The sequence below is a fragment of the Mastigoproctus giganteus genome, chromosome 9 (genome assembly GCF_048544385.1).
Source record: "Mastigoproctus giganteus isolate SK-2022 chromosome 9, ASM4854438v1, whole genome shotgun sequence".
Classification (NCBI taxonomy): Eukaryota; Metazoa; Arthropoda; class Arachnida; order Uropygi; family Thelyphonidae; genus Mastigoproctus; species Mastigoproctus giganteus.
Window position 1 is genome coordinate 75,547,537 of NC_143583.1, and position 24,541 is coordinate 75,572,077.

Below are 24,541 nucleotides of genomic sequence, written 5' to 3' on the forward strand. Positions count from 1 at the left end.
CTAAAAATTTGAGTGTGTCGCCAAAGGTAAGCACGGGAGCAGAAACCGTACTAGCGATCATTGATCAGACGAAAGGTTTCTAGAAAATTAGAAGCTGGAGGTTACTGGATTTTTCAATTACTTTAAAAACAGTGGAAGTGCAATAGGACGATAATTGGATGGGTGGGATTTATTACCCTTTTCAGGAACTAGATAGGTCTGAGCATATTTCCAGGCATTCAAAAAACACCAGCGGAATAAAAAAAAAAAAAGTGTAAAAAGGAGACACAGAAGAGGAGCAAGCTCAGGAGCACAAATTTTGAGAATAAGTGGAGAAATACCATCATGACCTGGAGCTTTCTTGGCATCAAGGCTTCCAAATTTTTCTGACGTTCTATTAACGGAAGACTACAGAAAACATTGAGTAGAGTGTACCTGGAATGGTGGGGGTGGTTTATCAAAACCATCAATTTAAGAGTTAGAAGAAAAGTAGGATGTAAGGCCAGCTTTATCTTTAGCTGAGGCGGAAATAGAACCATCAGATTTTAACAGGGGTGGGAGTACAAATATGCAAAACGTTACGGCCAGTAGCTTGCCAAGAGACTAGAATGCTCGACAATTGTTTGGAGAAGAAGCAAGTTTTCTACTCTTAGCCTGTGCAAAATTTATTTTCGACCGATTAATAACTTCTTTACAATTTTTGCTAAATTTGATGGAAGCAGAAACTTGTAGATTTGGATACAACCCAATTGCAATATCTAACATTTATTGGAAAAACCAAAGCAATTAACCCCACTCCATTGTCCGTTCACATAAAGCCGAGGTTTAGATAAAGGAGGAGATTTTAAGGTGGAGTGTGGAATAAAGGATTTCATCCCTCCAAGAATAATTTCACTGACATGACCTAGAAAACATTGACATCAGAAGATTTAAAACAGTAATCCAACCAAGGAAAAGTCGAATAGAAATCTTGCAGATTATCCCATTTTGCATTCTTGTAATGCCAAAAACACGCTGAGAATATCCAAGAGAGAAAGCACTCATTGCAGAAGACATCACCAAGTTGTGATCTGAGGCACCCAGAGGACCACTCACCTCGACCATGTACGTGGAATGGTTGTTTGTAAGAAAAAGATCAAGAGTGTTGGAGGTATGGTTAGAATTATCTGATATTCTGGATAGGTAAATTAATCATCTTTTCGAGGTCATTATAAAAAATAAACGTCTCGGCATCCGAAACAAGTCTGTATGACTGAAAAACTCAAGTCAGTAGAGTTGTGAATATTAAAATCGCCAAGGAAAATTACCTTACTGTTAGAAAAACGGCAGATCAATAGAGGCAACGGTTGAATTTGACAAAATAGGGTAGAGATTTTAAGACACAGAAGATCGAAAAAGAAAAAAAATTAGATTTCGAATTAGTAAATATCTGACAGGGAACATCGGAGGTGATATATGCATAAGTACAGTACTACCTTTGAAGCGAAAGGGATAGCCTAAGACGAGCAGTGGTTGAATGAATCAACAGATAATTGGGATTTTGTCAGAAAAGTAATTGGGGCTTGGCAGTCTTGCTGGAAATGGAGTTTTGAGATTGTGACTGAGACCACGTATATTTGTGAGATGAACAAAGGAACTGTTTGGGAGGTTTAGATCTTTCACAGAATTTGTTCTATTAGTTGACTATTCATGGTGTATTCAGCAGTAAAGAAAACCTTGGGGAGGGGGGGGGGGACATGTTGTACGAAGTAATGAAATTTTGGATATGACATGCACACAGCAAGAACATACTCAGCTCCTTAACATAACTTGGCCTCAACAAGACCAGCATTCACACTCGTCGGGCTATTTGTCAGGGTAGAGGCAGCGAGATTATATAATAGTGCCGATTGTCTCCTACAGAGCTACCAATAGGTCCGGTTGACTATCTAGCAGCAGTGGCAGAAACAGAAGGTCATCAGACAGAGAATAGAGAGAGACTGTTAGAGATCAGTCTTAATTAATCTAATTGCCCTCTTTTGAATGGAATCTAGAAGTTTGAGAGAGGTTTGGGGGGCACCCCTCATGATGCGGAAACAATAACTTGACAGCGAAAGAGAAAACGCAGTTTTTTTTAGATACAGAGGTAACAATATTTGTAATGTCTTATGTCAAAAGAGAATGGAAGTCGGGGTACTCTCCAATAGATATATGATCTTGCCTAGAAATCGGAGTGTCGTCGAAGATAAACACAGGAGCAGAAGAATCCTTTTTGCAAGATAAGACAGGACTGAGTTTTAGAAGGATTTTAATCAACTAATTATCTTTTTCCCACTGGAGAATTACCTGGAGATCAGATTTAAGGAATTATTAGTGAATATTCGAGAAGTTGAAGCTGTTTGAGTAGGGAAGGGTTTCTCAAACTGAAAGGTGGAATGCAATGTGCTATCATCAGCAAAACTATGGATAGGATTACTGGTCAAGGAAAAAAAGTCATTAATGTACAAGATGAAAAGAGTGGAAGAAAGAACTGAATCTTGGGGAACATTAGCATTATTGGAGAAATTAGAAGACAGAACCATCTACCATCACCAGCAGTGAGCAGCCAGAGAGAAAACTGGATACCCAATTAAAAAAAACAGTGGACAAACCATACATTAGCGTTTAAAACCATCAAAAGCGTATTAAATGTCAAGAGTAGCTGCTTGAGTTTTAAAACTTTTCCATTGAATTTGTCCAGAGATGGGTAACATATCGCCAGTGGATCAACAATTATGGAATCTATACTGGCGATCGTTGGAAGGTTTATAGATAGTTCAGAGTTGGCGGCAAATTGATTTCTCCATTACTTTAGAAAGAATAGAAGTAATTTCAATGGGAAGACAATTGGATGGGAGGGATTTGTCACCCATTTTAAGAACTGGCTAGATATGAGCAAATTGCCAAGCAGAAAGAAAAACACCTTTGGAATAAGAAAGTGAAAAAAGGCGATGATACAGAACAGAAGTTCAGGACCACAGATTTTGAGAACAAGTGGAGAAATACCATCAGGACCTGGAGCTTTCTTAGCATTAAGATTGTTCAAAATCCTTCTCACATTTTTGACGAAGACAACAGGAAACATTGAATGGAACGTACTGGGAATGGCGGGAGGAGGTTTACCAATGTCATTAATACACGAGTTGGAAGGGGGAAAAATAATCAGGTCAGCTTTGTTCTTGGCTGAAGTGGCAATGGAACCAGCTGGTTTTGACAGAGGTGGGCAAAATTTGCGGCCCATAGTTTTGGCAAGTGACCAGAATGCCCAGCTACCATTTGAACAAGAAGCAAGTTTTCTACTCTTAACCTGTTCGAAATCTTGTTTGGACTGATTAATAACTGCTTTATAATTGTTGCGAACTTTGGTGTAGGCAGAAAATTAAACTGAAGATTTGAAACAAGCCAATTACGATATGAAACATTCTTTTCTTGAACAGAAGCCTTAGCACATTTATTGGAAAACCAAGGTTTAGATAAAGGACGAGATTTTAAGGTGGAATGTGGAGTAAAGGGTTCCATCCCTACAAGATTAATTTCACTGACGCGATCTGACCAAACGTTGACATTAGAAGTTTTGAAACAGTAATCCGACCAAATGGAATAATCTGCGAGATTTTCTTATGTATTACTGTAATGCCAAACAACACGAGGTTAGGAAGACCATGGTAGAAAGGCACCATTGAAGAAGAGACCATCACCAAGTTGTGATCTGAGGATACGTGATCTGCCTAGAGGACCACTCACCTAGACCGTGTACTTAGAAGGGTTGTTTGTGAGAAAAAGATCAAACGTGTTGGCTGTGTCATTAGATTGTCTATTATTCTGGTAGGTAAATGAACAATCTGTGCGAGGTCATTAGTAATTGCAAGTCTCAGCATCCTGACAAGCTGGGACTTGTGCATTCGGCACAAATACATAACGTAAACCCGGGCCTAGAGAAGGGCACCGGGCAACAGCTGTCTTATATTGGCGGTGGTAAAATACTACGCACATGTTTTTAAGCTAGATTTGTTGAGGTTCTACGCCAAAACAGATTAACTAGGTGGAGATGGGCTTTTGCCTAGGAGCCACCCTTGACTCTGGGATACACGTACGAAGTGTACCAGGAGGTACAATATAATGTCTTATATATGTGTTGTTGTTGTTATTATTTGGTTTTTAGGAGCATTAGCAACTAAGGCCATATTGCTCCGGGATATGCGGTGGTCATTGCCTGACCTTTCCACATCCTCTGTATTTGGTGGTGAGGGCTCGAACGCCGGTCTAATCAAGAAGCGTGTGCTACGCACTGCTGCTCCTTCCCCCCTGGCTACGGAGGCGCCTATATGTGTAACGATAATGTTAATGTATATAAAATTGTATATACATATTTTTGTAAGTATTATATATATATATATATATATATATATATATATATATATATATATATATATATATATATATATATATAATCGTGTGTACAAATAAATGGAAAAATGGAATGGAATGACAAGCTGGGTCCGTATGATTAGAAAACGGTATCCAGCTGGAGCTGTGAACATTAAAATCACCAAGGAATATTGCCTCACTGTTAGGAAAGTTGGACTGGAGGAAATAAAGTTTCAAGAGAGGAAGTCAAAGAGTTCTAACTGATTAGTGGAGTTGGGAGAACAATAGAGGCAACAGTTGAATTTGAGAGAACGCGGTAGAGAGACTTTAAGCCAGAGAAGATCGAAAAAAAGATTCCAAATTACTAAGTCTCTGACAGGAACTATCAAAACGGACATATGCACAAGTATTACCTTTGAAGCGAAAGGAATCATACAGCGAATAATTCGGACAAGTCAGATGAGCATTGGTTGAATCAACCGATAACTGAAATTCTGTCAGGAAAAGAACATGGGGTTTGGCAGACCGTCAGTGGAAATGGACATCACTGAGATTAGAAGTGACACCACGTATATTTGTGAAATGAACTAGGAAGTGTTTGGGGAAGTATTTGGAAATGAACTAGGAAGCGTCAGAGAGAAAACTGGATACCCAATTACAAAAGACAGTGGGCAAACCATACATTAGCGTTTAAAAACCATCAAAAGCGTTGAGTTTTAAAAAACTTTTCCATTGAAATTGTCCAGAGATGGGTGAACATAAGCTAGAATATAGCCAGTAGATCTTTTCGCAGATAAGTTTGCTCTATTAGTTTGATAATTCATAGTTTTGATACTAGAGAGCTATTAAGTGCTCGATATTTCCTATATTCTATTATATTATGAATCAACAGGGCTTACCTTTATTTTTGATATAGGAAGCTTCTTTTCCAACTCTCCTCGTCCAACTCGCTAATAATTCATGGGGAAGGCGATATCAATTTTGCACGACATTGTCATAAAGTTAGATTTTGGAGGTCTAAACTGGCTAATAATTAAGGATCGATTTTTTCTTTTTGGTGCTGTGGCTGGAATTTTGAGTTAAATTTAGGGGTCTAATAATTGGATATGGGGTGGGGGGGTGGGGTTATTCTCTACATTCCTTAAGTCGGACTAGAACTTTCCGGGGTGTCATGTTCACAGGAAGCTACTCTTCCTGTGAACACGACACCCCGAAAAGTTCTAGTCCGACTTAAGGAATGTAGAGAATAACCCCACCCCCCACCCCATATCCAATTATTAGACCCCTAAATTTAACTCAAAATTCCAGCCACAGCACCAAAAAGAAAAAATCGATCCTTAATTATTAGCCAGTTTAGACCTCCAAAATCTAACTTTATGACAATGTCGTGCAAAATTGATATCGCCTTCCCCATGAATTATTAGCGAGTTGGACAAGGAGAGTTGGAAAAGAAGCTTCCTATATCAAAAATAAAGGTAAGCCCTGTTGATTCATAATATAATTCATAGTGTATTCACTAGTAAGAAAAAGTGGGAGGGGAAGGACATGCTGTATGTAGTAATGAAATTTTTGGATATGGCGTACACAAGGTAAAAATATACCCATCTCCTTGACATAAAGTGGCCTTGACAATGCCCCTCGCACACACTACTCAGACTACTTCCAATCACTATTCGGCAGACTAAAGGCAGCGTGATTATATACTAGCTGATCAGGAAGCCTCCTAGACAGTTACTAATGAGTTCGGTCCGATGTACTAAATAGCAGCCGGCCTGCGAACATCGTTTTAGAGCTGCATCTCTAAAATGTAAGGAAGCCTGGATCGGAAACGAAATGTAAGGAAGCCTGGATCTTGTCGTGATGTCCCTCATAACGTCAAAAGACATCAATCATACTGCATGATGGAAAAGATGGAGACGGTTTACTGGAGCTTTGCTCTAGAGACTAAACATAGATTCCACCACTTCAAGCCTCCAATAATTAAAGTGGTGGTATTGCACCGGTTGATGAGTCATATACCACCTAGTAAAATTTGGATCTCGCCACGATGCCCGTCACCCTCGGGCAAGGGAGTTTTGCTCTGGAGACTAAACATGCGTTTCGCCACTTCAAACCACGAATAAGCAAAGTGGTGGTATTGCACCTGTTGATTAGAGTCATTTACCACCTAGCATTGCCTGGTAACAGGGAGGGATCGCATTATTCCTCTGAACTGTGGACACCACACCTCGACCCCTGCTTATGTTGGTTGACACCTGGGTGTCACCTGCAGTATACTAGGTGCACACTGGAGTTATACTCAGAGTAACTAGTCTCTCACCATCTTGAAGGTGCAAGCAAAGGATTTTTGTTGTCGCAGAACGATCGGACTTTAGACTTCCAGGTAACAATTCCTAGCTTTTCATACGTGAGAAAATGACTGACAAGTCTCAAAGGCCAAGTAATTAATTATAACAAATTATGAAATTAAAATAATGAATTAATAAATTAATTCATTATTTCACAAATACACATATATAAAAGCTCAACAAAACTTTTCGGAGTGTTCGCGCTTCCATAATACACTAGAGCAAAGCGAAGATATGGCTTAAATTAAGCCGCTTCTGAACCTTCAGGATGACATCTCAACGTTTAAAGTGGCACTTAACAGTATACAAATTGGCCAGAACTCGAACTGGTTCTTAAAAACGTTTTATGAAAGGAGACTTACGCTTCAGACAGTCTTATAGTGCGGAAGTGCATTTCATTAAATGGATTAAACACTATATTTATTAAGAAGGTTCGGTTAAGACCCAGATATTCAAAAATATTCCCGAGGACAAAAAACTACTCATAATTACTTCTCGCTTTCAACCTACATGAAATTCAGTTTGCAGGATGAAAATCACTGCCGTACAGCTATAGCCGTTAATCTTTATTAGCGAGCTTTCATTTCAATAGTTGCCGTTTGTTTTTAACACATTTTCATTTTATTAAGTATAGGACTGGTTAAGGAGCAGATCTACTTAGGAATTTTCACTTGAGGTAAACATTTCTTACGAACCCAGTCATAGCTGCTGGTACAAAATGAGCAAACCTGATGAAATCCTTATAAGCGGGCAAGAATTATGTAGGTGAAACTCGATTGAAAATGAAAACCCTAGCATTATTTAAAATAAAATCTTATTCAAGATATGGGTCGCCTTATTAAGGTGACCAAAACTTCTCGTTCATGATGCTTCAAAGTTTGATATGATGAAATCAAGACAGGATCAGCCCACCCCTAGAATTTAATTTTGCCAATGTCTCACCACTACCCCCGCAGCCAAAGGTAGCCTAATGGAATAGCGACTTGCTGGTATGATGTCCAAAACTAATCAAGAATTACTATATTTTGCATTTGTCATTATTTTATCAGTGTTTCACGAATTATACAAAAATTTAAAATTTCCAGTGTGATTTATTAATTTGGTACAATAAATAAAAATATGACCGTAATGTACAGAAATTCTGGGAGTAGAGATTTAAAGAATGTGATTATTAAAAAATAATAATAATCTAACTTTCGTTCTGTAAAATGTTTGGCATTCCGTTAAATTCTTTCTCGAGATGATCAAGTGTTTTCAGCAAGGTTCTTTGCTAAAAACAGAAACAATTTAACCGAAAAGAAAAGGTATAGTGAAATTATAAACACTGCTGCCAATTTTAGGGTCTTTATTTCCTATCGAGGAATGGTTAAGCTAGCTGTGTCGCTAGAGCACTTAGGTTATGAGGTCAGTATATTGTATGTGTGTATTTTTTTGTCGGTTTTGTTGTTTGTTGTGCACGAAGCCCAGCTTTCCAGAAAGGTGGGAACTATGCAACTTTCTCCCGAGACAGACTAGCTCGTCTATTGTGAAAAATCTCGATTTCTCGCATTACTAACAGAAGTCGAACTCAGTAGTTTCCACCCAGTGTGACAGGATGGCGATTATAACCACTGGCTACTCGCCAACGCCCACTATCGATAAATATCCTCTTCTAAAACACTCCTCCCTTAGGCCGAATTTATTTCCACCTTTTTAAGGGAATCGATGATTGGCCAATAAGAAAATTATTAAATCCGGATATAGGTCTATAGTGAAGAACTAACAGTTGAATAAAAAGCAAGATAATAATTTAACCGAAATGAAAAAATAGGAACGATCAAACAGCAAATCAATTATTTGATGAGCGAGTTCTTTTGTGAACGTCTTTTTCCCATACGAACACACAAAATGTGATATTTGTAAGATGTTCAAGTTCTGACATCCCAGCATGTGCAGTACGAAATGCCCTCGTGGGTAAAGAGTGATTATAATCGCTATCCTCCCCACGCCGAGTGGAAAAAGCCCGATTTCGAATAAGGCATGTGCGCATGCCTTTAATCTATAAAGGTAATTAAGAGGTAAATAACGTACAAGATGATGGTAGGTGTTGGTTGATGACATGTATAATCTCAAATTGTCATTAGATAGAGACATGCATAAACATCGCCCATTACGGTTACGTACACTTCATATTTATATGTTGCAAAACAGCAATAAATAAATATTAATCTCATAGCAAGTCAGAGTACGTTGCAAAGTCGCCAATTAGAACGCATTACCAGACTGGTTTAACAGTCAATCAACGTAAGGATTGTGCATGAAAAACAGATGGATTTAAAAGCGAAAAAAAAAAAAATAATAATAAAATAAAATTGACAAATATGTTCTTAAGCTAGATCCAAATCAGATTCATCATCAACATCAGCCATTTTCAATCCACTGCAGGATGAAGGCCTCTCCAGCAACTTTCCAGTTCCTTCTGTTTTGAGCACTGGTCATCCATTTACTACTCAAAAACTCATGAATTTCATCTATCCATCTCCGCCTTTGTCTTCCAGGTTTTCTTCTAGCTCCTCTTGGGTACCATTCTGTTATTTTCTTAGTCCATCTGTCATCATGTCTTCGAGCTATGTGTCCTGCCCAAGACCATTTTAGTTCTTTAGTTTTGATAAGAATGTTATTTACCTCTTATCTAACAGTCTGATTCCCAATATAATTCGTTCCATTCTTCGCTGTGTAGTTCTTAGCTTCTCTTCCATTCTTTTGGTGAGTGCCCAAGTTTCACTTCCATAAGTCATGGTGGGGAGTATACATTGATTCATTATTTTACGTTTCAGACAAACTGGGATATTGCTCTTCAGTATGTGACTATATTTCCTGAATGCTATCCATCCAAAATTTATTCTACTCTTGACTTCCAGCCATTTATTATTACAGCTAATAACTTGTCCCAGATAAGTATATGACTCCACCTTTTCAATTACTGCTCCTTCAATCATTATTTCCCTTTCCGTGGCATACTTGTTCATCATTACTTTTGTTTTAGTCATATTCATCTTTAGTCCAAAATCCTTACTAACTGTTCATAACTGATTAAGATTTTCCTCTAATTCTTTGGGATCGTGGCTTATGACCACAATGTCATCTGCAAATCGTAAATGGTTTAGGTACTCTCCGTTCACATTGACTCCTTTCTGCGACCATTCTAATCTTCTGAAAGCTTCCTCAAGGGCAGCAGTAAACAGCTTCGGAGATATTGTGTCTCCTTGTCGAACTCCTTTCTCGATTTTAAATTTGCTACTGTCTTTGTCTAGTCTAATAAAGGATGTAGCACTCTCATATATTTTCTTCAAAATCATAATATATGGAGTATCTATGCCTTGTCTTTCCAGTGCCCGAAACATTGCCTTATGCTGTATGGAGTCAAATGCCTTTTCATAATCCACAAATGCCAGGCATAATGATGTTTTATATTCATTTGCTTTCTCCATTAGCTGTGATATTACGTGAAGGTGATCCATAGTTGAGAATCCTGTCCTAAAGCCAGCTTGCTCTTTCGGTTGATTCTCATCAAGTATTCTTTCTAATCTGTTAGTAATGACCCTTGTGAACAACTTGTAGATATGGGATAACAAGCTAATTGGTCTATAATTTCCAATTTCTGATTTATCTCCTTTCTTATGCAGCAAAACTATGATTGCATTATTCCACTGCTTAGGCATCGCACCTTTTCTAATGCACTTTGTGAAGAGCCTTGCCAGTATTTGTGTTATGTCTCTTCCTCCCAATTTTAACAACTCTACAGTAACTTCATCTTCCCCCGGGGCTTTCCGATTCTTCATTTTCTTCAATGCATGTTCTGCCTCATCAGGAAGAATATCGGGTATGTCGTATGTGTTGCTACTTTGCAATCCATCTTCCCCACTGCTGGTATCATTCCCTCGCTCCTTGTATAACTCTTTATAGTAGTCTTCTGCTATTTGAATTATGCCTTCTCTGCTGTTTATAAGTACACCATCGCTATCCTTCAGTTTCAGTATCATTTGTCTTTCCGTATTACTGCTCATGGCTGCTGATTTAAATCCTTTGTTTCCCCTTAATGCTTGTTCTACTTTTCTTGTGTTAAATCTTCTTATGTCCTCTCTGAGTCTCTTTCTAATGGCTTTGCATAACTCAGTATACTCAATTTTCTCCCTGTCAGTGTTTTTCTTGCTCTTCATTTGTCGTCTTCGGTTCATCATGACAAGTGTTTCTTGACTAATTTTTTCTTCTTTGGATTTCTGTTTACCTATAGGTTTCTTGGGCTTTATCACTTTCAAAAAGTTGTAATATTCCTCGTCGATATCTTGGTCCTCAGCAGTCTGCAGAAGCTCATACTTGTTCTTAAGTTCCAGTACATACTGCTTTTTCTCCTCTTCTGTTATCTCAAAGACCTTTGTATTATTTACTCGAGTCAGTTTTTTCCTTTCCTTTCCTACATCTATATCAAGTGTACATCTTACCATTCTGTGATCACTTCCAACATTTACCTTATTCAGGACGGTAACATCAGTCACAATATATCTTCTGTTAGTGAGGATGAAGTCGGTTTCATTAGTTGTTAATCCATTTGGACTCTTCCATGTCCACTTTCTGCTCACCCTTTTCTTGAAAAAAGTGTTCATTACTGACATTCCTTGAGATTCTGCAAATTCCACAAGTCCTTCACCTCTTTTATTTCTTTCACCAATTCCAAAATTTCCTATAGTTCCTCTTTCTGCGCTGTTTTGCCTTTTTCCAACCTTAGCATTGAAGTCCCCCATAATAATAGTGTAGTGGGTTTTCTGCTCATCTAGAAGACTCTCAATTTCGGTGTACATTTCTTCAACCTCTTCATCATCATGGTTCGATGTTGGCGCATAAATCATTATAATCGTTAGCTTGTACCTCTTAGAAATCTTGAGTATTAGTCTTGACACCCTTGGTGATGTACTTTTGAATTCCAAAATGTTGTTTTTAAAATCTTTATGGACCAGAAACCCAACTCCACCTTCACTCCTTTCACTGTTTCCATTGGTGTACAGCAGATTTCCACTTGATAAACTTATAAGTGATTCAGATTAACAGACCTTAACTGCACAGAATTAAAACGCTTCACATGAAAAAAAAAAAAAAGGCAAAAAAAGAAAAATTATTAACTGATAAATTGAAAAGCTCAATAAGTACAGTAGAAAGGAGGAAAACACTAAAGGTCAGTAAAGTCATTCACAATCGATATATTAATGGGAAACGAGTTCAAGACATTAACGATGGGATGAGATATGGCTGTACTTGGTACACAGGATTTGAAGATTTTCAAAGGTCTGGAATATCGTACACAAGTGGAAAGCAGTTGATCATGTTCAAATTTGTCCGACAATGTTCGGTTTTTGCTACATCGGCCATGGAGATCTCACATTCTAACAACAAACGGTCTCCGAACAGCTGATTGTGTTCGGAAAAAATAGCATCCAAAGATATAAAAAAAAAATGTATATCCAAGAGGACCGAGTACGTTGCAACAGGAGTTCAGCAGCCACAGATGCAATGTATCATTGCTAGTTTACATGAATGGAGGACTGTTTGGAGCTACGAGTCTACCTTCAACAGAAGAAAAGAACTTGGGAGTGGTCCAAACCCATAAAATGTTTTTAAGAGGACTGAACCATTACACCCATGAAAAAAACAGTAGTGGGGTTATGGTTTCAACCTGATCTTTGTAGTATGCCATTGAGTCAACATTGTTTCGAAATGGCACTCCTTTAACACCGTTTGGATATATTTTTATTACCCGAAAACCTCACATTTTACAATACGGCAATGCCTTATGTTACGAAGTTAGGAATGCTACGCTAATGGTTTGGCCATGAAATCTGAGATTGGAGTGAAAATAACTCCGCTTTAAATAACACCGAAAGAGCATAAAAAAGGAACTATATTTAGTACAACATTTTGGCAGCTCAATTAATTCATTCAATCCCAACCTAAAAAGTGTTTCCGCAAGAGGTAATTTACAAAAACCAACCAAGATGGTGCGGTTTTCACGTACCCGATCGGATGTTTCCAACTTTCATTCCCCCAACCTTATATGTACCAAGTAAAAAAAAAAAAAGTAAAGTGCAGCCATTATCAACCCACTGCAGGATGGAAGCCTCCTCAACAATTCATGCTATGTACCAAGGCATGCATTTAAATCCATACCTAGAGGACTTTCCAATGGGTAATGGTTACAATTGCAGCCCTTCAACACTGGAAGGAAAAGGTTTTGATCTGAAGCCCATCTCAACGGAATGAATGTCTGTTAGCTTTTTTGCGCCCTGTGACCGAATGAATCATTTTCCGAAGAGGGTTTGTAAGATTCCTCCTAAATCTTCTCCTACAAGTTTGCGTTGAGTAAAATGGGTAAAGATATCCCGCTTGAAAAGATGATCTATTTTCTGTATTTCTTAACTGGCTATTATACTGAGATACGAGGAGTAGTTTTTCCTTTTAGTTACTAAGAATAGAAGATAGGTGTCGGCGTTTCGAGAAATTCTTTATTTATATATATATTTTTTGTTTTGTTTTCGACTGGCAGTTGGACTCATTTTAACTTTAAAGTACAATGCAGATTTCGTAAGAGCTAACTTAACTTTCGGCCATCGTTGGGAGCACAGTGAATATAATTAGTCTTTGCCACACCGGTTGGGAAAAGGCCTCAGTTCGAGACCTGTCAATTTTATGGGCATTATTCAGAACTTGGCTGAGTTAGTGGGGTCTTAGGCGAGGGTTGCATTGGTTTATCTTCCGGAAACTCGGAATTTTTCGTCCAGCAAACCGACCAAAAATACACGCAATTTACAAACACCATACTGTCCCCTCCATAGCCTTAGTTGCTGTGGCGCTTTTGCACACACACACACGCATTCACTCACTCGTACAACTTTGCGTATAATGTATTTTCTTATATATACACATATATTTTTGTTTAATTCCATGTACAAATTTAGTTTAATTAAAATGAAAGCCGATTTCGATTGTTCTGGATCCTTTCTTTTATGACATCTAGAACTGACCAAGGATATACGAGGAGAGCATGCGCTCAAAAAAAGAATATCACATGTCACCAAATATTTTGACACTGCTTTTAAAGAACGACTGAAAATGATTTGTGAAACAAGTTGATTTTTAATATTTAAGAGCCAGGTTTGCAACTGTTTAATAAAATAGGACAAGTCATTGGGGACTGAAGAAAAGAAGGTGTACAGAGTTGTGGCAGGAGAAAGGGAAAAAACAACCATTGCTCGCTTCAATGCAGGAAAAATTTAACAAAAATAAGCAAAAAGGTTTGAAGAATGGATACTTCCCGGGGCTGTGATTTACATGAATAAAGATCAGCAAGCATAAAACGGTTAAAAGAATCCAATTATTTCCCATAAACCAGCTATTTCATCCTGCATACGCCTCCTGGGCTTTGCGTCAATTTTAAACCCTAGTGACACGTAGTTCTCAAATTGCAGCCCGCCCTATTCGGCGCAGATTACCTGGATTTAATGTCTTCGTTTTGAGTCATACTCAAAGGATGAGGCAAATTCTTCAAAACATTGGGTTCGGTGTATGCAATATATATCCTGTGAAAGGAAGAATCTGAGACAGGATCTCCCTTTTCATTGAAGAGTTTATTCAATACATTTTAAAATTTCCTCGAAATATCTCTTATACCCAATTCACAATATACAGGATGTCTGATAAGCAATCTCTATTTTTTTTTTTTTTTTCCATTTCAGTTAGAAAATTACATTTTGGGCATTTAACTCGATGACAAATAAGATTTCAACAGCATATTCACCCGAATTACCCAGGAAACTCTACATGCACCCAGACAGTAGCATATAATTCAGATTTAAAAAAAAGTTGGATGCTGAGTTGCCCAGAATGGTTTGGATTTTTTGCCCCAATTCACCAAGAAACCTTAGGTGAACGTTGCAAAATGTCTTGTTTGGTCCAATACCAAGTCAAACGGCGTTAAAGTTCGATTTTTAACACTTTACGACCAAATCCCACGTCCAAAAAAATTATCCAGCTACTAACGAATAGTGAGAAATAACAGAGGAGCACCATCATGCTTAAATACTTTTTCTTCAAATGTTTCTTCTTGTAGAACGGTTAGTAATACGAAAATTTCAGCATCTGGCATTTTCTCCCCAGTCATTTATGAATTGCAATGTACCTAATAACGAGAGTTTCATCCTTCCTGGCAAGGAAGAATAGAACACTATTCTTCCTTGCCAACAAATGTTTTTGACCATGACAACATGTGTTCATCAAATTTATGCTTCCGTCGGTCTGCTGGAAATAAACACACGTGGTACCACCATGGTTATGATCCTTCCAGCGTGTAGAAAAGGCTACTTTCGAACCCCAACGTTGCTGAGTTAGCAATATCGCGAAAGGGTTGTCTAGTTTTGATTACCGGTAACTCGAATTTTTCGACTTACCAGTAATCGAACAAAATATGAAACTATAATTCCCGAATAGAATTTACAGCCATAATACAGTGGCACCTCATTAGAACAAAAACTTTCACAAGCAATTCTTAGACATGATTTTTCTATAGTCGACATTGCATTTCGTTTTTTCAACATAACATGGATCGCGTAACGTGTCATCTCACTTTCTCGTGAAGTTTATTCGGTATATTTTTCTTTACTGTGGCTGAATGTGGTTTGAATAGCTGAAACATTTTCTTTTTTAATGTCAGCGATATTGAGGGCCTCTTGCATTTTAATTTCATCTTAGGCTGAACCCGTGGCCATGAACTTCGCGTGATAATTTAATTGTTTTAAGGTACAATATTGCATGTCTTCTATGCATAACTTTCCACCTTCTTTGGATTTCGATGACAGATTGTAAGCTTTGTATCTTGCTACGACATGCACACCTTCTGGGATGTTTAACAACAATTAGTAATCTCCATATTAGTGGCAGTACAGTTATTATATCTCTCTGCTCCAAGAGTTATAAAAAAATAAAACAGCAGACCGCTGCCATAAACAGTGTTTAATATGCATTCCCTTAAAATAATCTCTTATTATTTTGAACATTGTTTATTTTTTTTAGTTCTCAGCCGGGTTGTATTGAGCAAATGCCGGTTAAGGCCAAAAAAGCATCAGTATATACTACTGATGTATTCTTTAAGCTGAAAAGTTGGAAATAACTTGGAATTTCCACTTCTCTTACATCTATAACGATTTTTTCCTATCTGAGTTGAACCCAAATCTTTTCAAAGCGATTCACGAATAGACACTGCAAGTAATTTCTTTACATACCCTGTTATTACTCTTTTACAAGGTTTAGGAAGATATGATATCATTTTTCCACGTACGGTTGATTCTTTTTTTCTCATTTGCCTCTTTAGAAGTTCAGAAGTGCGTGGATAACAAAGATTATACCAACTGTGCTATCCCCGTGGGTAGCACAGTTGGTTTAAGCTATATGGTCTTCCCGTTTCTCTGGATGAAAAATTAGTATTTCCTGATGAAAAGCAGTCAAAGTTAAAAAAAATCCTCAAAACTTCCTCGCAACATTGACGGGATTCTAGCCTTAGGTGAATTTAGTTTTAGAAGAATTTTATTAATAACATTTTCTTCAAATCTTGTGTTCCCACCACCAAACTCATTCACTCAAGTCTGAAAATCTTTAATTCAGTGTTCTCTCTAAACTCACTTTTTAAAAACATTCCTTTTCCCTAAAGTGTGTTAAGATCGCTCGAGATAAATCCGCCTTTCCTTTTTCAGCTAAATGGAAAAGTCGCAAGGGTCGAAATTAAGTTCTTCATAAATTCAAAGTGATTTCGAAAAATTTGATAGTAGAAAACTTGCCTCATATCGTAATAAAACTGAGTGTGACTTTTTTTACATCATTTTGTTAAAAATGACCAAATGTCCATATTCTGTCTTATTTCCACCCCTTCTATTAAGCTATTTTACAGGGGCGGGGGGAAAAAACTAGCCATTTTAAAAATGAAATGACTACTGTGCAAATTGAAAAGATATTTATTATTATTACAGTTTAATAATATACTTTAAAGCATTTTTACACTCCTCGCCGTTTCAAAATGATGTCCCTTAAAAAGGGCCACTACCACCATTGCGAACACAATTCTCTACTCGTATTCTCACATTATCCATTGCTCTGTGTAATGTACCTGGAAATGTTATTTCAATTTCTCCAGGAATGTTTTGTTTAATTTGTCCAAGTGTCCGTGGATGGTTTACGTAGACTTTTGATTTTAAGAAACTCATTAAAAGAAATAGCAAACAAATAAGTCTGGTGATCAATTTATGTTACCAAAACGAGACAAATGTATTAACAACCTCGGCCTTACTCGCCTGCCATTAAACACTTCTTTATTCAATACCGATTCTGATTTTTGTGTATAAAGAGAGCAAAAGGATCTAAAACCAGAAAATCTTCCTAACTTGAAGAATGGTTTATCGTTTTTAAAGTAATGGAGAGAAAGAGTGGTGTACGAACATCTCACTTGCGAGCAGCAACTCTGCCACGAAGATCCATGTCTCTCTCTTTCTCTCCTACAGATTGTGGACGTACGTACGGACAGTTCTTTGGACATATGGCAGGGCCGGTCCCAGAATTCAATGGGGAAATGATACAGTTCAGAGGTGGGAAGGACTAATAAGTGTTCCGGTGTTGTTATACGGTTTTAAGCGCATCTACAACTCGGGCCATACTGCGCCTTATATATTATGTCTGTAAAGTGCTTGTGGTCGATTTGCTGTTTGCTGAACGAAAAACCCGAGTTTTCGGGAGAAGAACCATGCTACCTTCGCCTGAGACCGTCTAACTCCAACAGGTTGTGAAGAATACCCATAAAAAGTCCAGACGTCGATGATAGAACCTAACAGATCTTTTCCACACAGTGTGGAGAGGTTAGTGATTATATCAACTGTGCTACCCACGAGGGTGTGTTCCGGGGAATTAAGCTTTAATCATCATTTAACAGTAAAAACGCCCATGCTATTTCGATCATAGGAGCTTTTAGCCCCTTTAGCTCATACATGGAACCGCCTGACATCTGGAGATGCAGGGCGACATTTTTCAAAAAATTAATAACTCTGTTCACTTTCATCACTTTCTTCGGTGATCGGGGATTCTTATCCCCAATTTTTTCATCTTTTAACTACATCAGTTGCATAGTAGTGACATAGTATTTAGGGTCAGGCATTACCGGTGGTTTCCCACATCTGCGCCGTATATAATCTGTCATGGAATGCAGAACTACTGCAAAGCCAGAAATGTCTGGTTTATGAGTATTATGCTTTGTTCTGTTGTGTCTCTGGCTGCTTGGCTGCAGGGCCCCTAGTGGGAATCTAGGTTGCCCGCCACTACCACTGGGAGGTGAGCCAGGCTGTCCATCATACTCTGGCTGGCCTCTGTCAGTAGTCAGTTTCAAGGCTGGTCAGATATAAGCAAGACACACATTTTGATATACACGTGACACAGTTGCAAATGCTTCGAGATCATTTCTCGAAATTCAAAAAGTAAAAAAACTTTATTTTCTTGATATTCGTGTTAAATATAAATTTAAAGTATTTCCTTATTAAGCTTAAATGCCTCAGTTTAGTTAAATTGCTTTTCCAAAGAAGACATCGTACATCCTCATTAGCTCTTAAAGAGCAAATCAATACGATGTTAAACCAACTTTCTTTACTCTGTCCGCGGAGTCTCAAAATCTCCATTGCGGCCCTTAGACGTGTAAAACATAGAGTACGTCTTCTGTAGACTGTGCTCCAATGACAGCAAAATAATGTATGATATTCCGATACTAGTAAAACTAAATTATCAAAAAATTAGTAAAAAAAAAAAAAACCAGTTGGGTTGTTTTAGATTAACGTTAAGCCAACCCAGGCTATGACGCATCGGTGCGTCATACCTGTAAATACAACGAATTCTAAGGCCCTTAGTCATGGCGAAATGAAAACCACTATATCCGATTTTCAAACTCAATTGTCAACCAGGAAAATCTGGTCTAGGTTTACGCAACCGACCTCAAACCTTTCTTGATATAACAGCTAGGCAATGTTTTCTTTTCTTGGTAATATTTATAAAACGTGGTTATTTCTTTCGCTTCTTCATTATTTGTTTTCTTAATAGCTATTTAATTTCGTGAAAATCAAAAATCCGTCTAATCAAAAGAATACACTTCGCATCGATAGGATGATTATAATCAATACTCCCCTCCGCACAATCCCACTCCACTGTCCTTCTCACCCACGTTCAATTTCTGCTGCGTGCCTTTCATGCAAGTCGATTCATAGGCCCTTCTCTTTTGAATCGGTATTTGCAGTTCTACCACTTTCCTATTAAGTAGTAAGAACACGCGCTGCTGTTAACTACCACCCTTGCACTGACAAACTCAGTGAAATAAGTTTTTTTTCTAGCCCGTCGTCACTTCTGTTCTTTGGAATAATTTTCATTCGAGTTGATTCCCTAAACATTCCAGATATTTAAGTATCCACTGCCAATAATCATCTCCTTTTCAACTAATTCATCCCAAATTAGTTTGGGTTGTTTTGGAGTAAGCACGAAGGACAAATGCCACGAGAAGCCGTATTCCCTTGTATCGTACGGTCTGTCTGCCTGTTTTTGGGATGAAAAACGTAAGTTTCCATAAAACTCTCAGCCCAGAAAAACCTAAAAAAAGTTCCTCATGTAGAAACAGGAAGTGGACCAAGGCCTTCTCCACATGGTATGAAAGAACAGCAATCGTAGTCATTATGCGAGGTTTCATCTGCGATACGAGGAACTGTAGATTGAAATACAGTTTTTAAATAATCATAAAAATATACCAGCTGAATCTTTAATTCTGTTGAGCAGGTGAATGGAAGCCATTTGTCATGCTTGTTTAATAACGCAAGTGTGCAATAGTTTTTGCAAAAAAGCGTTAAACAATTACATGATGTAATCTGATGTAAAATACATCAATATTTCCAGTTGGTTCGAAATATTAATGCATCCTCTGTAAATTTCAAGCGTTGTTACTTGTATGACTCTTTGTTCAAGATGGGCAAGCAATTAGCAATGCTTAGGTGAACTGCTGTTATCAACTTTTACAAATTTGCTGGATTCCTAATCGCCTTTGTTTTGGGGGGAGGAAGCAAACTCTTAGAGAGGAAAAACAGTATCAATCATCAGCGTTCTATATTAAAACAAATCCATGAATTCGAAATATCAACTCTTCTAAACTCAAAATTTCTCTGTACAAACATCAAAGAGCAAAATCGTGGCTACTGCTTTCTAGTATGGTACCCAGAGAAAAATTAACGTGATCGATTACTGTCAACGGGTAACGTTCTTGATTACTCTGCTCGATTGTATGATCATTAAGCAGAAACTGGAGGCGAAGATGACACGGTGTAATATTCCGAAATATGACTTCCGACAACGTGATTAATCTCTACTAAACCTTCAGATCTCAGTCGAGGAAGAACATATTGAAAAGCCAAGATGAAATTCTGATTATCTTCGTAGGCTTAGTGGCTCATTGTAGTGACGCAAACTAATAAAAATCGAAATGAAGAATGTCCTGGAACCCCGAATATATAAATTTATTATTTCAATCACAAACGCCGATTACAGAAGAGCATCCCTCAACGATTGCCTTCAACCCTATCGCAAATTGACATAACGGGACTCCGTGTAGATAATGCTACTTTTTTTATCATTCATTAATATAGAGGTCGTTCGCCGGGAATCCACTTTGACGTGCCCATCGCTATCCGCAGTCCGTTCGGTTTCGTCTCATGAGCTATGACGCTTATGCTTCAGTATAATTGAATTTCTGGAACCGCTTAGCCACCCCCTCTGGGAGGCAGGGATATTCGTGCCTGATATCGCACAATCTTCCTCCATAATTACTCTCCAAAGTCCGGCGCACCTTTCATGGTCGTGACCTACGCGGCACAAAACTGTCGCTCACGCGAGACCTGCAGGGGCAGAGACGTGAGGCGTGGCACCAGTTACCTATGGCAACGGGTGGATGGTGCTCCGACATGTTGTCATAGAAGCCTTCCAGTTGTGATGGCACATGACATGTGAGAGTCTCCGTCATATTGCCATGATAATAGGGTTAGTGTTTTTGGCTCTGTTAATCGGGGAAAGACCCACAATCTCCCCCCTCTCCCTCAGAATACACCCTGGGTATTAGGAGGTGTTAGTTCTTGACGCCTTTCGCCAGGCAGGCGATGATAACAGGAAAATAGCTCACTCCCTGTAGTGAAGGCGTGGCGATTTACATGAGAACCTGAGGTTTGCAAACATCATCAGCTCCCTCCTTCCCCCCCACAGCTTGTCCCTGGAAGTGAGAAAGGCAATTACAGCACAGCGAGACTGACGTGTTAAAGACAAGAGCCTACTCTTCTCATCCGAGTGGTGTACACAGTTGTCAAGTTGTGTACACAGTCATTACAAAAGGCAATACATTGCTGGCCCACCTCGATATTAAACTACCAGATGCTTGTTGGGTGAGTTTTTAGTATCCAATCTGAAAATTATTAATTTAAGTTAATACGATTGTGTACGCTACTGGTCCACAAAATCGCTTCGAGAGGATGCTTCCTCGCATTGTCTGCTTGTAGTGAATGTTGCGATCAAGGTTAGCGACCTTCCCCATCAATCGTTTTTGTGGCCGCGACTGTACTTCACAATTTAGTAGATGAAATAAAGGTGGTATCAGTTATGGATCTCATTCACGTATTCCATTTGCATGAAGTCAGCGACCGTCTGCTCCTTGAAAGAACTCGCAGATCGAGCCGACTAGGAAGCAGCAATGGTTGCGATCTAAGAAGATAAAAAGTTAATCGGACATCACACTTCAATAAGTGGAAATGACTTCAGCAGGGAGGATGTACAGTTCGACGTCTTGATATTTTCCACTATTTGCACTTGAGAAACGGCTAAGACATTGTGACCAGTGGCGCCACCTCGGGAGATTAGTGAGGATAATACGACTACGTGATATGCGGAAATCGCGTTGCCAAGATGAGAAGTTTCTGTTCTTTGTATTCAATTGACATCTGTTTGGTCACGATTTCCACCCCACGGAGAGAAGAGCTACCTCTTCGATACACCACCTCTGAAAACATCAAGGAAAGCGGGAATAATATTGGCAAGCTCACGTGTTGTACAGGGGTTGTTCTCTCACCATTACCCTCCGAATACCAGGTAAGAATATCCCTAACGGTTACTCATACATCACTCTTAATTGCAGAAGAAAACACTAAGAACGTGATCGTGCTGCAAACTCCTGATCGAGTGCCAATATTAGCAAGGTTTCATGAGTTCCTTCGGGATGGAGGGCACGCAGGGTGACAGGAGAAACATCGGGGAAAAATAAATGATATTTGGGTCCCACTATAGGAACATACACAGAAGGGAGAACACGTTCACTGGATGCTTTTCTATAGAAGTTCAGGGAACGGAAGGGGGGATTGGATTATCGACTGCTCAGTTATGAATGACTGGGGGAAGATCGACTATCATTTCGATTATGGGAAGGAGACGATTGTGATATTTTGAGTAGACAGGAAACGAAAGGGGTAGAACAAGCAAAGGCCGAACACTGATAGATCTAAATTTCAAGAATCGATGAACACAATGCACAGTGAATCTCTAGCACAGGTCTTGTTATTCACATATTTAATAGCACTACCTTTAATCAGTATCATGTGTGTCAGTATTTTTACACTCTATTGAAAAACTTCTTTGTTACTGCACATTAAGGCCGAATCCCATTTTTCTGTTGCATCTCAATATCATTGGTTAATCCTGTCACATATTCCTGTTTTATATAATACAATATAAGTCTTGATTATAAAATCATTTATTTCTTTATTGCGTGTCTTTTTAACTCTTTTAGATGTTGATAAAGATTAAACATTAACTCCACAACGCTGCTTATTCCTAGTTTACTTTTGTAAATGTGGGAAGACCTTCAGTACTAGTTTATTTCGTATAAGTGTAAAAATGTTTACTCTCATCATAGGTTCTTATTATAGTAATAATTTTGTTTAAAGTATCATTTAATTCGATGGTCCATCATGGTACTAGTACAATGTTCTTTAATACTATTTGAGTTTAATCCGATATTTACAAGAATTATCTTTTAATTCTGTAACACGTCTTTGTTAAAGCGGTTCTTCAAGTTATGTTCACATTTTGCGAAGACTTTTTCAATCCACAATTAATTACTACGGATACAACACGGGTCAGAGACTGGAACCTTGACCTTCTTAGCAGGATTTTCGTGCCCTGCCCTTAGAGAAATTTTCTATTTAAATAACTGGTTGTTTAATTTCGAAATATTCATCAATTGCCATTCAGCGAACATATCCTTGATGACATTGTTAATGACAGCAGTAAATCTATTTCAAAACGGAAATGAGATAAAGTCAAGTAACTGGCAAACAAAAAAACTGGCACTTAATCGAAGTTGGTTTAGGTTTCGAGTAAGTGGTGTATTTATCGTTGAAATGTTGCGCAACGAACAGAGGGTGCACTGGAGTTCATGATAATTTGGCTAATGCAGAGAGAAAAACGAAAACCCAGTTCTGGTAATCTCGCTCGTGGAGGTGAAAGGGCAAATTGCAAGTAGTCATTATCCGTTTAAGGGAAAAGAGAAAATTCCACGTTGTCAGTCAGTAATCGCCTTGACTGGAAATCGAGGCAAGGATTGATAGAGGTTCATAGTATGAAGCGGGTACCTTTATATCAACGCATACATTTCGTATTTTAGTTTTTTGAGAAGATAAATCATTGAATCCTCAAAGTACGTAACTGAAATTACTAATAATAACCTAACGAAAGAGTAAACCAAAAATTGAGAATTTCATTTAGTGTAGACATAAAAATGTGAATATAATATTAGCATCGCCCAATTTAATGGAACTTTGATTCATTTCTTGCAGCGTCCGTCTTCCAGGAGCAAGTGGCATTCATCCGTCTAGGAATTCCTGTTTAACCACATCTTGAGGCCTACAAGTGGGCTGGACTAATTCGTATGAAGGCATTCGGGCACTTTCCGTAGCATTCAACAGGACTTAGTGGAAGAGGCAGGAACGCTCAATAGCAGAACTTCCGCAAAATCTCAAAATAAAACAGACACTTCAAGTGCTGTCTTAATGCAATAAAATTAAACCCTTTCACTGTCTGTAGTCCTCATCGATTTAACCAAAGTGCCACAGTGATGTTCGTTGAAATATTTATTAATTCCGTGATGGTCCAGGACTCAGGAATATCCACTAATAGGTACAAGAAATTGAAACACTGTTAAAATCGTTATTGAAGCTCCTTGAAATTGATTTTAATACTTCGAAAAAAAAATTGAGTTTCCAGAACAATTGAAAAATGTTATCAAATGTACAGGAATTGAAATAAACCATCTAAATGAATGTTTGTGATATAAGTTTGGTATTTGTCTGATTTTTCTCTCATAGTATGACACGAAAACATAGTCAAAACCAACTAAAACGTATTCACCTTAAATTCCCTGAATCAGTTTCAAATTGGGAGATTAAACATGGAGGGAATTTAGCATATCAGGTTTTACGTTGTTATCCATATTTTAAAATATAGTTCAAAGATGCAAATAGTCTCATTATTGATACATTCACGTTAAATTCTTGTGCGATATATCTGCACAAGAATGAATTAGTGTTTATCGTGGTAATGTATGTTTGTACCAAATAAATAAATAAGGATTTGGTCTAGGTATTTTGAAATTAATTTGTTCAAGTAAATTACTTCCTTTGATTAAGAAATGTACTATTAAAAAG

General features: G+C 38.1%; 1 protein-coding gene across 1 annotated transcript in view; it reads left to right on the forward strand.

Annotated features, from left to right (window-relative positions):
* Window positions 1-23,755, forward strand: part of LOC150080464 (uncharacterized) — an 84,445-nt gene extending 60,690 nt beyond the window's left edge. The window contains exon 3 of the mRNA XM_090381979.1: window positions 23,675-23,755. Within this exon, the coding sequence (XP_090238105.1) occupies window positions 23,675-23,738 (64 nt within the window). The 3' untranslated portion in view covers window positions 23,739-23,755. The remainder of the gene's footprint in view (window positions 1-23,674) is intronic.
* Window positions 23,756-24,541: the final 786 nt, after the last annotated feature.